This window comes from Syngnathus floridae, chromosome 12 (genome assembly GCF_059516105.1).
Source record: "Syngnathus floridae isolate MCC-2025c chromosome 12, RoL_Sflo_1.0, whole genome shotgun sequence".
Taxonomy (NCBI): domain Eukaryota; kingdom Metazoa; phylum Chordata; class Actinopteri; order Syngnathiformes; family Syngnathidae; genus Syngnathus; species Syngnathus floridae.
Genome location: NC_142424.1, coordinates 348,076 through 362,786, shown reverse-complemented (window position 1 = coordinate 362,786; position 14,711 = coordinate 348,076). Strand labels below are relative to the sequence as shown.

At 48.8% G+C, this 14,711-nt stretch overlaps 2 protein-coding genes and 1 long non-coding RNA gene across 16 annotated transcripts; 2 read left to right on the top strand and 1 right to left on the bottom strand.

Annotated features, from left to right (window-relative positions):
- Window positions 1–127: 127 nt before the first annotated feature.
- LOC148389223 (arrestin domain-containing protein 3-like) lies at window positions 128–5,530 on the top strand. Of its 3 annotated transcripts, none has more exons than XM_088391431.1 (8): window positions 128–993; window positions 2,615–2,702; window positions 3,114–3,261; window positions 3,344–3,446; window positions 3,661–3,917; window positions 4,280–4,433; window positions 4,514–4,680; window positions 4,871–5,530. In XM_088391431.1, exons 1-8 carry the CDS (start codon window positions 714–716, stop codon window positions 4,928–4,930), a joined length of 1,257 nt encoding a protein of 418 aa, XP_088247557.1. In that variant the 5' UTR covers window positions 128–713; the 3' UTR covers window positions 4,931–5,530. The 3 variants fall into 3 exon arrangements, with proteins under 3 accessions (XP_088247557.1, XP_088247556.1, XP_088247558.1); XM_088391430.1 differs by having other exon boundaries at window positions 4,514–4,760; XM_088391432.1 differs by lacking the exon at window positions 128–993 and adding an exon at window positions 1,053–2,025 and having other exon boundaries at window positions 4,514–4,760.
- Window positions 3,550–14,646, bottom strand: LOC148389221 (uncharacterized). Of its 3 annotated transcripts, XR_015861592.1 has the most exons (7): window positions 14,205–14,646; window positions 12,918–13,595; window positions 10,700–10,993; window positions 10,358–10,439; window positions 8,457–10,264; window positions 4,083–4,453; window positions 3,550–3,967 (listed from the first exon to the last, which is right to left on the bottom strand). It is a non-coding gene; the product is annotated as an uncharacterized LOC148389221 (long non-coding RNA). The 3 variants fall into 3 exon arrangements; XR_015861589.1 differs by having other exon boundaries at window positions 12,918–14,646; XR_015861591.1 differs by having other exon boundaries at window positions 8,457–10,261; window positions 12,918–14,646.
- On the top strand, window positions 8,629–11,027 carry LOC148389222 (uncharacterized). Of its 10 annotated transcripts, none has more exons than XR_015861583.1 (14): window positions 8,629–8,778; window positions 8,835–8,950; window positions 9,015–9,040; window positions 9,110–9,150; window positions 9,224–9,280; window positions 9,365–9,426; window positions 9,515–9,570; window positions 9,634–9,676; window positions 9,748–9,816; window positions 9,886–9,948; window positions 10,020–10,134; window positions 10,338–10,468; window positions 10,545–10,622; window positions 10,706–11,027. XR_015861583.1 is itself a non-coding variant. In XM_088391434.1 (13 exons), exons 8-13 carry the CDS (start codon window positions 9,656–9,658, stop codon window positions 10,982–10,984), a joined length of 723 nt encoding a protein of 240 aa, XP_088247560.1. In that variant the 5' UTR covers window positions 8,629–8,778; window positions 8,835–8,950; window positions 9,015–9,040; window positions 9,110–9,150; window positions 9,224–9,280; window positions 9,365–9,426; window positions 9,515–9,570; window positions 9,634–9,655; the 3' UTR covers window positions 10,985–11,027. The 10 variants fall into 10 exon arrangements, 2 of the variants coding, with proteins under 2 accessions (XP_088247560.1, XP_088247561.1); XR_015861582.1 differs by having other exon boundaries at window positions 10,016–10,134; XR_015861581.1 differs by lacking the exon at window positions 10,020–10,134 and having other exon boundaries at window positions 9,886–9,977.
- Window positions 14,647–14,711: the final 65 nt, after the last annotated feature.

Genomic DNA, 14,711 nt, shown 5'->3' with positions numbered 1-14,711 from the left:
AGGATGGATGGATGGATGGATGGATGGATGGATGGATGGATGGATGGATGGATGGATGGATGGATGGATGGATGGATGGATGGATGGACATTTTATTTTTTGTATTAAGCGCATGTTGGGACGCGCACATCGTAAAAAAATATGATGCATCGGGTACATATACATGTTTATGTATATAAATAGCAATATATACATAGGCATACACACACACTTCTGTATATAAATAGCAATATATACATAGGCATACACACACACACAAACATTTAAAGCTAGCACTGGTGCTGATTTTTGCTGTCCCTAATATTTTGACCACCAAACGTGTGCTTAGCAAAATCTAAGCTTCACTTCCGGTTTTTTTGCACGCGAATGACCAAAGTAATGTGTGTCGAGTGACGTCACAGTGCAGCTGTTTTCTGATGACGGCTGATCGCCCAAGCGTCGCAGACGTCCTGCTAGGCGGGCGCGCGTGCGCCCGTGAGGTTGTTTTTGCACACGGAGTCCTTTAAGACGAGCGTGCCTGCCACCGCGCACGCTGCACACGGCAGCACTCGCGCGAACCTGAACCCGATGAGCCAGCAGTGACGGCGGCCGAGCTCCGTGCGGGTCACCGGGAGGCGAAGGGGCCACTCGGCCACTGAGCTTGGCTCAGCTCAGCTCGGCTCTTGAATGCCCGGACGCGGACGCTCTTCCACGGGGGACTTTAGCTTGCCGTCATGGTTCTGGGCAAAGTTCGGGCGGTGGCCGTGTGCTTCGACACTCTGAACGAGAGCAACCGGCCGGTGTTCTCCGGCGGGGAGCTGGTGTCCGGCCGCGTACTGGTGGAGGTGACCGGGGACGTGCGCGTCCGCAGCCTAGACGTGACAGCGCGCGGCGTGGCCAAGGTCCGCTGGACCGAATCCCGCAACGCCGGAGCCAACACGGCCTACACCCAGAACTACAACGAGGAGGTGGAGTACCTGCACCACCGGGACACCCTCATCGGCGAGGAGCGAGGTGAGGCGAGGAGCGAGGCGAGGAGCGAGGTGAGGCGAGGCGAGGCGAGGCGAGCGCATCATCATTATCGTATCGTCGTCGCCGTCATCATCGTCACCGCGCTTGGCGGTAGCAAACAAACGCCAAAGCAACAACCGCCTCCTCCCTCACGTGACCGCCTCATCGTCACTTCAAAATGTTGGCAACCGAAGCACGTCGTGCACGACACCACGACAACTTTTGGCGCGCGCAAACGTTACTCAAACACGGCAAGTGATGACAACAGCAGGAGCAGGAGCAGGAGCAGGAGCGGGCAACTGTTTTTTGTCTGCTCCAAGCGGTTCAAACCTGATCAATTACGCTACGGCGAGCGGGAGGGCGTCAGTGCGCGCTGCCTAAAATGCCAAGATGAGCGTTTGAAATCGGGAATGTGACGATTGTTAATCGCTTGATTTAGGTTTGGGGCTTCGTTCGTGGCCAAGCGAAATGGTGGCTTGCTTCCTCCACCGAAAGAAATGTGTGCTTGTTGAGCTTTGGAGAAGAACGTCCACTCTTGAAACATTAGCAATCAGCAGCACGTTCCCTGCATTGAGTTAGAAACTTGGACTGCGTTTATTGAAGTCGTCAATTCGTTCCTTTTTTTCTTTTGAGCTTCTTTCACATCATCAGCGGACGTCCTTGTCTGACTCTTGGGTGGGCGGCGATTGAAGAGTTCACGCGAGGGTCTCCCCCTTCCACTTGACGTGCCGTCGGGGAGGTGGGCGGGGCCTGGGACCACTCGGCACCAATCAGGAGCGAGATCCGCCAGCCAGGCCCCAATGGCGGGGCGAGCTGCTGGTGCTGCGGGCAGGGCAGGGCAGGGCAGGGCAGGGCAGGGCTCGGTCGCTCGGCGAGAGAGAGGCTGCTCGGGCTGGTTCAAACTGGTCTGCTGCAGACTGGGCCGCTCGAGCGCAAGCCAGCTTGACACCACGGAGACTTCTTCCACTTCATCTCGGCGCGTGCACGCTACAGGAAGCACATGGAAACAAATGGCTGCAATTGCTTTCCATTCAGGTTTACAGTTGTCTCGGGGATAGCGCAGAAGTCACATTGAGGGCTTCAAGTTCACTCGGTCCCAGCCAAAGAGTCAAGGCTTCGATGCGTTTGCCAAATTGAATTTGACAAGCCGTCATGGATTCGAACCAGGCAGCCTGGTTCACGTTTCAAAATGACCAAGTTGGGCTTTGAGCCAAGTTGCCAGCCCGGCCGGCAAAGCCACTTCCAACCGACGACGCGGTCTCAAATCGGCCTGTTAAGCTGTCAAGTCTGGATTGTGCCTTGGCTGTCCATGTGCGGATCGTCCACGCGGCTCCAAGGGCCCACGGGCGAATGCAGTCGGGCGTGCTTGTCTCGGCACATGCACGGATTGCACCCGTTGGGAGCCTTTTCCACCCAGGACGCTTTCACATTCCTGCGCATTTGCTCACTGTCCAAAGCAAAGGCAAAAGCAAATACCAGCTTGCCATTTAACGGGCCCAAAGAGGAGGCAGGGAGGGAGGCAGGGAGCGAGCGAGCGAGCGAGCGAGCGAAGGAGGGACGGCCGGCGTACATCAAAGTCCCATCCGGACAAAACGCCAGTTACCTTTTGCTTTTCTGCTCGCAGATGGCGACGCGGCGAACCGAGGCGGCGTCACCGTGCTGCGCGGCGGCGGCGTGCACGAGTTTGCCTTCAGCTTCCAGCTGCCGCAGATGTGAGTCACGCCGCCTCGAGTAACGGACTTTTGCGCAAGAATGTCGGAGCCCGCTTCAGAACCACAAACAATACCAAACAGAAGTAAATACTTGTCTCCATCAAATGATGGGGAACAGTGAATTTCCCCCAAAAAGATTCGATTGCTTTTCGACCATTGCCGTGAATTGACTTGACGCATATCTAGTCCCCCTGCGCGCGCTCGCAGCTCACAACCCGCTCGGAAAATAACGCCGCCCTTGCCCGTCTTAAAGGCCAGTTTGCCTTGCTTGATCGCTGACGTTGCGCTCGCTCACTCACTCACTCACTCACTCACTCACTCACTCACTCACTCACTCACTCACTCACTCACTCACTCACTCACTCACTCACTCACTCTCTCACTCTCTCACTCTCTCACTCTCTCACGCAGGGCGCTGGCGACGTCGTTTGAGGGCAAACACGGCAGCGTCAGGTACTGGGTGAAGGCGGAGCTACAGCGACCGTGGATGCTACCCGTCAAGGTCAAGAAGGAGTTTGTGGTCTTTGAGCACATCGACATCAACACGCCCCTGCTGCTGGTAGGACACCCCCCCCCCCCTCAAGGCACGGGCCGGGCCTTGATGGGGTGGCCGTTCAAGTGCGTCTGGGTTGTGTGTCCAGGCTCCTCAGGCTGGCAGCAAGGAGAAGACTTTGTGCTGCTGGTTCTGCGCGTCAGGTCCCATCTCACTCAGCGTCAAAGTGGCTCGCAAGGGCTACACGCCAGGTAGTGCTGGACTCCCTCCCTCCCTCCCTCCCTCCCTCCCTCCCTCCCTCCCTCCCTCCCTCCCTCCCTCCCTCCCTCCCTCCCTCCCTCCCTCCCTCCATCGTCACGTCCTTGCTGTCTTCAGCCGGCGCGTCCCCTCCGTGGCGTCTCCCCATCCCCTGCTCGGACTCGGCCCGGTCTCCCGACAGCCTCTCTTGCCTGCCTCTCTCCCCAGGCGACTCCATCCAGATCTTTGCTGAGGTGGAGAACTGCTCCACCCGAGTGGTGGTGCCCAAAGCGGCGCTGTACCAGACGCAGACCTTCTTCGCCAAAGGCAAAGGCAAAGAGATCCAGCAGCTGGTGTCCGACCTGCAGGGGGAAGCCCTGGCGCAGGGCAAGAGTCAAAGCTGGGAGGGAAGGATGCTCAAGATCCCGCCTGTGTCGCCGTCCATCCTGGACTGCCCCATCATACGCGTGGAGTACGCCCTCGTGGTGAGCGCTTCCGGCAAGCAACATTTTGTTTGTTGGTGGACCCGCCCGCCCTTTGCAATTTGAGACAGCGTCCCAAAAAAAAAAAAAAAAAAAGTCAATCAATACACAAACAAACAAACTCCAGCGCTGCTAAGCCAAGCTTTCTCCTAAAACGGCGTACTTTACCTGGAAGGAGTGCACCCTCGTGGTTGTGCAAAGCTGTAGTTGGCCCCGCCTCCTGCTCCTCCAGCTGCGGCTCCTCCTTAGCAAAAAAACAATGTATTTGGATGAGGCAAATGCCAATTGAAAAGCAAAAACAAGTGCACAACCAAAGTCACAGGCCTAAAACATTTCAGCCATACGTCTATTTTCCTTTCCTTTAGGTCTATGTGGACATTCCGGGCGGTCTCAACTTGTCACTCTCGTTACCGTTGGTAATCGGGACCATCCCGTTAGACACCGCTGCCTCCCGCACGTCCAGCATCAGCAGTCATGGTAGCGCCTCCAGCTGGATGGGCGTGGCAGAGCACCCAGAGAGTAAGTTGCCGACGCCATATCTGATGGAAAAGAAATCGGATCACGTGTTTTCATCTCAAATGACTGGAGCGTTTTTTTAGCTCCCCCCGGCTACGGCGAGCTGGCCATTCCAGAGTCACACCGCCGTCACTTCCTGCACGCCGTCCACCAGCAGGAGCAGGAGCAGGAGCAGGAGCAACACGCCAGTGCTGCGCTGCTTACGTACATCGCGGAGTTCCGATACCTCCCGCCTCCGCTCTACGCCGAGGTGAACACGGATGGACGGACGGACGGACGGACGGACGGACGGACGGACGCGCTTCCTGCGTGCGCCCAAAACCATTGATGGCATGCTCAACTTTTTGTACAGCGTGCCGATTGCTCAACCGCTCATGTCCATGACCATTCATGCCGTGCGTGCGTGCGTGTTACTAACACGAGTATGTCCCTCCCATCAGGTGGACCCGTATCCGGCGCCGGTGGAGCCCGGCAGCCTCGACACGTGTCTGTCACGCTGAAGAGGTAGATTGGTAGTAGATGGTCCTATGTGACGCCGCCCACTTGCCGCCTTCTTCTTGCAAGCTCTTTGGACACATTTGCAAAAGCACCACCCGAGACCGCCAAGACGCCCTCTGCTCTGCTCTGCTCTGCTCTGCTCTGCTCTGCTCTGCTCTGCTCTGCTCTGATCTGATCTGCTCTGATCTGATCTGATCTGATCTGCTCTGATCTGATCTGCTCTGCTCTGATCTCTCCTGTCCCCCAGCTCACAAGCGTCCGTCCCTCCCCTCATTTGGATGGGAAATCACGCGTGTGCTGGAAAACAAGAATGTGTACGTGTTTTCTAAAAGCACGCAGAGCAAGTTTAAAGTCGCCTATTTTGACATTTGCTGAAAGCTAAACATGATTATTCTGAGAAGACTTTTATTGCGATGAGCGCATTCTGTGTCTGATGTGCAAAATGTTTACAAAAGAATTTGGTCACACGTCCTTCAAAGTTTGGGAGCTGACTCAAGTGCAATACCTTTTCATATTTTTTTTATAATGGTCCTTTTCCAATGCCGTTGTGATGATGTTCTTGTCACTTTTGATAAAGACAAATAAAGTTTTATTTTATAAAAGCCTTTTCTCCTGCACAATGTGACTTGACAAGCCCAAGAGGATCGACATATTCACATTTCCTGTTAGCGAGGGCGACCGACCGGGCGGGAATTTCAAAAATCGTCCGGGATTTTGTTGGACTGCCTCAAAAATAACACATGGGAAAGAGTTTGGTATCCCTTATCAAGTGCTTAACTGAGTCCGCTCATGGCCCTCCTGGATCTTGTGATGACACGTTCTTATTTATATATTTATTCTTTTTTGGTTTTATATCCTTGTGTAGTGCACCTATTGAAGTGGCAGTGAGGTGTACCTAATGACAGACCACTTTATTAGGGAAAAATCATGGCCAAAGCTTAACTGAAAGTGAAACGTGCCACACCCGCCCTCACCCCCACCTTCTGATTCAAGTGGACCTAATAACAGGCCTCTTTATTAGGGAAATAGCATGGTCAAAGGTCACAGGTGTCAAGCTCTAGTCCTCGGGGCTGCGTTCCAATATGTTTTCCAAGCGACCCTCGTTAAGCGCACCTGCGGGAAAACTTTTAGCTCCTGCAGAACATAAAAGGAGCTAAAAGTTTTCCCGCAGCTGCATTTAACGAGGGAATCACACGGACACTCCATTAGGTACACCGCCATTTTCAAGTGGACCTAATAACAGGCCACTTTATTAGGGACATATCATGGTCAAAGGTCACAGGTGTCAAGCTCTCGTCTTCGGGGCCGCGTTCCAACAAGTTTTCCAAGTGACCCTCGTTAAGCGCACCTGCGTGAAATGTTTTTGGTCACTTTCACGTTCTGCAGGAGCTAAAAGTTTTCCCGCAGCTGCACTTAACGAGGGAATTACACGGACACTCCATTAGGTACACCGCCATTTTCAAGTGCACCTAATAACAGGCCACTTTATTAGGGACATATCATGGTCAAATGTCACAGGTGTCAAGCTCTAGTCCTCGGGGCCGCGTTCCAACATGTTTTCCAAGTGACCCTCGTTAAGCGCACCTGCGGGAAAAGTTTTTGGTCACTTTCACGTTCTGCAGAAGCTAAAAGTTTTCCCGCAGCTGCACTTAACGAGGGAATTACGCGGACACTCCATTAGGTACACCGCCATTTTCAAGTGCACCTAATAACAGGCCACTTTATTAGGGAAATATCATGGTCAAAGGTCACAGGTGTCAAGCTCTAGTCCTCGGGGCCGCGTTCCAACATGTTTTCCAAGTGACCCTCGTTAAGCGCACCTGCGGGAAAAGTTTTTGGTCACTTTCACGTTCTGCAGAAGCTAAAAGTTTTCCCGCAGCTGCACTTAACGAGGGAATTACGCGGACACTCCATTAGGTACACCGCCATTTTCAAGTGCACCTAATAACAGGCCACTTTATTAGGGAAATATCATGGTCAAAGGTCACAGGTGTCAAGCTCCAGTCCTCGGGGCCACGTTCCAACATGTTTTCCAAGTGACCCTCGTTAAGCGCACCTGCGTGAAAACTTTTAGCTCCTTTCATGTTCTGCAAGAGCTAAAAGTTTTCACGCAGGTGCACTTAATGAGGGAATCACACGGACACTCCATTAGGTACACCGCCATTTTCAAGTGCACCTAATAACCTAATCCATACTACCAGGTTTCTCTGTAATCGAAAGCAAATAAGTCACGCCCTTCTCCTCAAATCTAGCCACTAATAGTAGTCACAAAGTCCAGGAGGGACATGAGCGGTCTCAGTTGAGCACTTGATAAGGGATACCAAGCACTTTCCCCGATTGCATTTGTTTCTTTTTTCATTGAAGGGCTGCATGGAAATACAATTCAGTCATATACCTTTAGGTGCTTTGAATGACCACCCAAAAGAAATTCGAAATTTTTGTGCCAAAATGGCCGAATGGAATAATATTGGTCTGGAGTACAGGAGAGGGGAGGTTCGAGTCCCGCTCCGTGTAACATTTGGAAATTATACGGAATAATGTGCAAGACTCGACAGAATACGAGGCAAAGAGTCCTGCTCTGTAATATATTATGTGTATAGACTTACACAAAGCCATGTGTGAGATTCGAACTCGGTTCTCCTGAACTCAAGGCAAAAGCTTTAACCACAAGACCATCATGGGATCTTAGAGAGAGGCTAGCGATTTTCTGTACTTGTAGATCAGTCGACCTATTCTCGTTAAATACATAAATATTTTGGGAAATTTTCATGGCAGTTTGGCCGAATGGTATAACACTTGGCCTGGTACTCGGTCGACCAGGGTTCGAGACCGGCTATGGCAAACATTTTCAAGTTATAGAGAGCGATGATCAAGATTCGAACCCGCATCGCCGGAACTAAAGGCAAAAGTTCGAACCACCGAACCATCTGTGTACCTTACACCAACGTGGCAGTTGTTGTGTATTTGTAGACCAGTAGTGCCAAAGACGTTAAATACACAATAAAAATTCGAAAATTTCATGGCAATGTGGCCGAATGGTATAACACTTGACCTGGTACTCAGTCGACCAGGGTTCGAGACCGGCTCTGCCCAGCATTATCAAATTAAAGCGAGCGATGGCCAAGATTCGAACTCGAATCGCCGGAACCAAAGGTAAGTGTTTGAGCCATCAGACCCGCTGTGTATCTTACAATAGTACGGCAGTTGTTCTATATTTGTAGATCAGTAGTGCCATAGACGTTAAATACATAATAAAACTTCGAAAATTTCATGGCAATGTGGCCGAATGGTATAACACTTGGCCTGGTACTCAGCCGACCAGAGTTCGAGACCAGCTGCGTCCAATATTTACACATTGATCAGAGCGTTACCCAAGATTCGAACCCGAGTCTCCTGAACTCAAAGTAAAATCTTTACCCATTCGGCCACCTCAGGCACAATTGTGCTTCCTCGCTTCTTTGTACTTAGGTGTCACTTTGGACTTTTTACGTCAATGTTTGGATAGTCATACTATGAATACGAACAAACCTGGTGACGTTTCCACGCAAGGTCTGGTTGAATGGTTACCGCCCTTGCCTCCGATGCTGTAGAACCGCGGTTCGAGGCCCGACCCTACCAAAGCGTTACACTTTGCCATTTTCCCTTGCTTCCGCATAGGGCTTCTATTTTATTTTTTCCCCCCTTTTGCTTGTTAATGACGTCATCACAAAATGACTATATAAGACGTCACAAATGCGTCAATCGTTCTCTTGCTCATTTCTGCCAGCGTCACGTCGTGCTGCTCCACCGGCTGCACTGCACTGCACTGCACTGCGCAGCGCGCTTTTACACAACATGCTGCGTTTCAAAGGTAAGTCTTCACTCTTCGTTAACCTTTTAAATCTAACTGCTTTTGCTCTCTTTCAGCGTCAACTTGCACTTTGGACGTGCTTACACCTTGCTACCGTGCAAGCTAACAAGCGAGCGTTGGCAGAAAACCTCTCCGACCTTAAATTGCACCAAACGCCGTTTTAGTGCCCAAGGTAAGACAAAACGTTTGCAGAAATTCACAACAGAATCTAATCAAATTGTCTAATCTGTCTACAGGTGCGACTCTTCAAAACGAGCCTCAAGTAACCTACTTTCTGTTCGAATAATGTGGATTTAATCAACTGCATCTAACTGTCCATTTCTGTCCACAGGTCTGCATCTGCGACAAAAGACCCAGATTGACTGCAAAAAGGCAAAAAAGCCGTTTTTATTTGAAGGACAATTGACTAAAGTACTTACCTTTTTCTTGTTTTTTTTGTCTGCAGGTTTCAAAATGGCCGGCCGGCTTGCAGTCCTGAGAGCCCCGACTTCATGAGACGTTTGCAAGTCTACTCTTGCTATCAAACAAGCTCATATGACTAAAAATGTAACAAGACTGTGGGTTACAACGTTACCTTGTCTTTCAGGCCAACGAACTGCGGTTGGAGAGACTGTCTCTCAGAGCTGTTCCTGCCTGCGTTCTTCACTGGTGAACCACATGTACCCTCATACATGAACATACATTGTTTGACCAATTGATTTCCGCGTGTGCATTCTCTTCCCGTTTTGTCCACCAGGTGGAGCCAAAGGACGTGGTACCAGTCCGCTGCATGGATTGAAGTCAAAGCGCCAGGTTTGAAACGATTGCAATGACAAATTTGACAAATCAAAGTGCTTGACCAGTTTGTTGTTTCAGGTGGTGCTGGAAACAAGGAGTCATGATCTTCCAGTCCTGGCAGGTGACTAAACGTTGCAAATGTGGCTGGCAATGGTAAGAACACTAACCTGCTTTTTCTTTGTCTCAATGCAGTGCAGCTTCCAGTAAGAGTGCCGCAAAGATCTGCTGGGCCAAGAAAGTCTCCAAAACCATGCCAAAGAGGTTTCAAGGCTGTTTCCTGTTTCAGTGTTGCAAATCAACTTGCTTGACTGTTTCCGCATTTGTGTGCAGGTGTCAGTCCAGGAGAGGATCTGCAACATTTCAAGAGCTAGGCCTGATGTTTCTCATCGGAAGGTTCCTGTCTACAGTTAAAAATAAAAATGGTAACCCTAAATGGAGTCAATGTTCCTTTTCTTTCCAGGCAGAAGTGGCAAATCCTGGTCCAGAAAGTGAAAAACCTGCCAGTTTGCCTCCATTCTGTGAGCTCATTCACCTGCCAGTGGCGTAGAAGCACCTGTGGCTCAAGCCAAACTGTAGCAGGCGAGTCACTTTCTGGCCTTGGATTTCCCCCCTGTGGTTGTTGCAGGTGAAATGAGACATTCCTGGTATGCTACTTGCTAAAAGCTTCAAGTCGACATCTTTTGGGTGGGGCTGCCTGGAGAGCCCTCTGCTGGCAAGAGAAGGAAAGTACATTTCATTTCAGCCACCATGTTCCAAAATTGGATTGATTGTTTTGTGTCCAGGGTGGTGCACGACCAAGTACCTGCTTGCAGCCAGCGGTGGCCAAGGATCAGAGCACAGCAGCATGCTGGCAACACATCCATTTTTGTTGCCTCCAAATCAACCTGAGAAATGGACAATATTTGCACTTAAGGTAATATGCTCATCACTGCACAGTCCTCATGACAACTTGGTTCCAATTTTTTTTTTTTTTTTTTTTTTCCTGGCAGGTCGCAAGGAACAAGAGCAGCTTTCTGGTCATGCAGCTCTCAATACTTGATGCCATCAACAACAAATCTTTCCCACTGGTAAGTTTCATGTTAAACTTTTTTCCTGCACTAAACGTTGACTTTACTTTAGGCTTACAGGTTTCTTTTTGTCTTACCTCCAGGCGCAGACTCCTCGTCCCGCTGGCCGACCACTTCGCCGCTCGTCCCGCTGGCCGACCACTTCGCCGCTCGTCCCGCTGGCCGACCACTTCGCCGCTCGTCCCGCTGGCCGACCACTTCGCCGCTCGTCCCGCTGGCCGACCACTTCGCCGCTCGTCCCGCTGGCCGACCACTTCGCCGCTCGTCCCGCTGGCCGACCACTTCGCCGCTCGTCCCGCTGGCCGACCACTTCCCCACTTGGCACCGAGCAGACAACCATGCAACTTCTGTTTTCTGATTGAATGTTTACTCTGCAAAAGAAATAAAGTTTGATTACAAAGAACACTTAAACTCTTAACTCTTTATTCTCAACTTTAACAACATCTTAATTTAAAAAAAAACCTAAAATTATTTTCAGATTTTTTTTTCCGGATTTTTTTTTTTTCCAGAATTTTTTGCCTGAATTTTTTCCCCCCATATTTTTTTTTAAATAAGGCGGGTCAAAGCTGGAATACTGCTTCATGATTCGCTGAGGGCTCAGAAAGTGGGTGGAGCAATGATAATGAAGGTCAGAGATTGGTTGAAAAGTGGGCGTGGTTATGCAAATGAGAGGCAACGCGATTGGTGGAATATAAAATGGGCGTGGTCTCATTAATTTGAAGCAATCTGATTGGCCAGACTTGCAAATGCAGCTTTTTGATTGGCTGCTGAAAAGTGGGCGTGGTTATGCAAATTTATGCTGAGCTGTGATTGGTCAGACTGAATTTAGGTCGTCGTAGGAGGCGGGGAAAGTGACACTTAGGTTTTTCAAGGCAGTTTTCAGTCTTGAGGTGAGCGTTGTCCTTGTGTCCCTGCCATGGACATGGGTTTTTGACTGTTACTCTCCATTTCACAGGACTCCTGTCACTTTGAGTCATGTGAGATGGAGCGTAACAGTCAAAAACCCATGTCCATGGCAGTGACACAAGGACAACGCTCACCTCAAGACTGAAAACTGCCTTTGAAAACCTCAGTGCCACTGCAGCAACCACCAAGTCTGTACATTTTCCAATGAGTGAAGCAAATTTGCTCATCAAAACACGAAGACTTGCACACTTCACTGGTTTCTTTTATATCAAACAAATTGTTTTGGGTTCATTACCTGACATGGCGGAAGAAAGCGCCAAAACATGTCAGGTAATGAACCTAAAACAATTTGTTTGATATAAAAGAAACCAGTGAAGTGATTAAAAAAAGGAAAAACAAGATGAACTTAGTACAATGACTAAGACTTGCATTCCAGTTGATTAATTTATGACAGAAAAGGAGTTTGAAAACATTTGAGCAGTCAATGTTTGTGCGAGACTAATATAGTTGCACTCAAACATTGGCATTGACAGGACTTGCATGGAAGCAGCTTAAGTGTTTGATGAGCTCAGGTGAGATGTCACTTACTTCTGATGACTCGAGTGCCACTCACTAGGGGGAAGGTGAGCACATTGAAACAGCTTACAACTCTCACCGAGACAAAAACTAAGTGCCAGCAACTGCATCACATCATCACACACTTTTGGATGTGTTTTTCAATGACATTGATGCAAACCAAGTTAGTTGAGTACAAATCAAATGTATATTTCTGACGAACCTGGTTTGCATAAATGTCATTAAAAACACGTCTAGAGGTGTTTGATGTTGAAGTTGTGCAGTAGCACAGTGGCACTTCATTTTTGGCCCAGTGAGTAATGTCAGACGTTTGCATGCGCTCCCCTTCCCCCTGGTGGCAGGCATTAGAAGTGACATGCAATGACCACCTAAACTAAGGTTTCAAAGTCCTCAAAATCAAAAGACTCGTTCTAGGTGCCAAATGTTCTTTTTAGTAAACTATTTTCTTGGCAGCTTTAATGATACACTCCTATTTTCAACACTTTATTTAACATCGAATATCACAAACTATGAAAGGACCGAAACAGTAACAGAATACTCAACTATAGAGCATTAGCGCCCTCTGCGGGAAACACGTTGTACTGCACGCATCCCACATAATGTCTTTTGACCGCAACTTCTGAAGCTAATGAATGGCCCGTCTGCTGTTACCCACGACCTAATTCACCTGGAAACCGTCAAATAACTCAAAGCACTCATTCAATTATCTTTACAAAATAATATTACGTCTCATTTGACTTGTTGATGATCTTCTCAAGTCACCGAAGGGATCATACTCCATATAAAAAAAGACGGAAACACAACATGCAGTACCTTTCGAAAATATGTAGGCATCTAGATGTTCAGATAGACGAGCAGCAGCCGACGTGGAGCCTCAACTCTTGTAGTTTGGACATCAGCTTTTGCGTGGGAAACATACGAAACAACATGGAGGTCGAACGCTTTTTCCTCATTAACGTTTGATCGACAGCTGAGTGGGACTTGTGGGCGGGCTCGCTGACAAGCCACCTTTGTTGATATTGTTCGACGATAGCTAGCTAGCTAGCTAGCGAGCAATAAAGTGAGTCCATTAAGATTCAAGATGATAGAATTTTTACTCGCCATGTTTGAGCGTGCCAAACAAGGAACTTGTCTTGGATACATCAAAGCCTCTGTTCAACATTTCGGTGACACTCAGGACATGTGTGAAAAATAACAAATATTCTCAAACATCCCCTGATTTTAAACTTCCAGGAGGGCATGGAAAAACTCCAAACACCAACTGGGGGTAATGAGAAACTACAAAAAAATAAAGAGTTGAACAACAAAAACAGTTTATAATCCAGAAGATTAACAGTAGTCGCCTTCATTTTCCTCTTTTTGGTAATTAGACGTTTGCATGTGCTCACCTTCCCCAGAAGCTCACCAGAAGATTAACAGTAGTCACCTTCATTTTCCTCTTTTTGGTAATTGGACGTTTGCATGTGCTCACCTTCCCCCTGGTGGCAGGCACTGTGTGCCATTAGAAGTGACATGCAATGAGCACCTCTTTACACTTTAGAGTGTTGTTTGTTTTGTTTTGTTTTTTCTTTTTTGTTTTGGATGTTCGAAATAAAGATATTAATCAATCAATCAATCAATCAATCAATCAATCAATCAATCAATCAATCAATCAATCAAACCTCAACCAAGGTTTCAAAGTCTAAGACTCAGTTTATGGGCCAAATGTTCTTTTTGTTAAAGAATATCCTTGACAGCTTTAATGATACACTCTGTTATTTTTAAGACTTGACTTAACATCGAATATCACAAACTATGAAAGAACCGAAACAGTAACAGAATACTCAACTATAGAGCATTAGCGCCCTCTGCGGGAAACATGTTGTACTGCACCCACCCCACATCATGTCGTTTGACCACAACTTCTGAAACGAATGGCCGGCCCATCTGCTGTTACCCACTACCTAATTCACCTGGAAACCGTCAAATAACTCAAAGCACGCATTCAATTATCTTTACAAAATAATATTACGTCTCATTTGACTTGTTGATGATCTTCTCTAGTCACCGAAGGGATAATACTCCAGATAAAAAAAAAGAAGGAAACACAACATGCGGTACCTTTCGAAAATATGTTGGCGTCTAGATCAGTGGTTCTAAACCTGGGTTCCATCGAACCCTAGGGGTTCGGTGAGTCGGCTTCAGGGGTTCGGCAGAGCTGGTATGTCATTGCCCCGCCCCCGCCGCCGCCGCGCCCATGGTCCGCGGATGGCCGAACACACCGGTGGCACACCTCCAGTCCTCAAGGGGCCACGTTCCAATATGTTTTCCAAGTGACAAAGCCATCGCTGTCCGGCAGTCTCCTGATGAGAAGCTAAATGCCAACGGACAAAACTAACAAAAGGCTAAACTGCAAATGCCGCATTCAGACCAGATCGAAATCAATATGAGGAGGCCTCGTTTGCGTTTGCCTTTGCTTCCTTCCTTCCTTCCTTCCTTCCTTCCTTCCTTCCTTCCTTCCTTCCTTCCTTCCTTCCTTCCTTCCTTCCTTCCTTCCTTCCTTCCTTCCCTCCCTCCCTCCCTCCCTCCCTCCCTCCCTCCCTCCCTCCCTCCTTCCTTCCCTCCCTC

Bases quoted from the DNA above. Each gene is read 5' to 3' on its own strand.
- LOC148389222 (XM_088391434.1), top strand. From the start codon at position 9,656: ATGATCTTCCAGTCCTGGCAGGTGACTAAACGTTGCAAATGTGGCTGG. The intron at 10,469-10,544 runs GTAATATGCTCA...TTTTCCTGGCAG, and splicing joins GGACAATATTTGCACTTAAG to GTCGCAAGGAACAAGAGCAG. The intron at 10,623-10,705 runs GTAAGTTTCATG...TCTTACCTCCAG, and splicing joins ACAACAAATCTTTCCCACTG to GCGCAGACTCCTCGTCCCGC.
- LOC148389223 (XM_088391430.1), top strand. From the start codon at position 714: ATGGTTCTGGGCAAAGTTCGGGCGGTGGCCGTGTGCTTCGACACTCTG. The intron at 2,703-3,113 runs GTGAGTCACGCC...TCTCTCACGCAG, and splicing joins AGCTTCCAGCTGCCGCAGAT to GGCGCTGGCGACGTCGTTTG. The intron at 3,447-3,660 runs GTAGTGCTGGAC...CTCTCTCCCCAG, and splicing joins TCGCAAGGGCTACACGCCAG to GCGACTCCATCCAGATCTTT.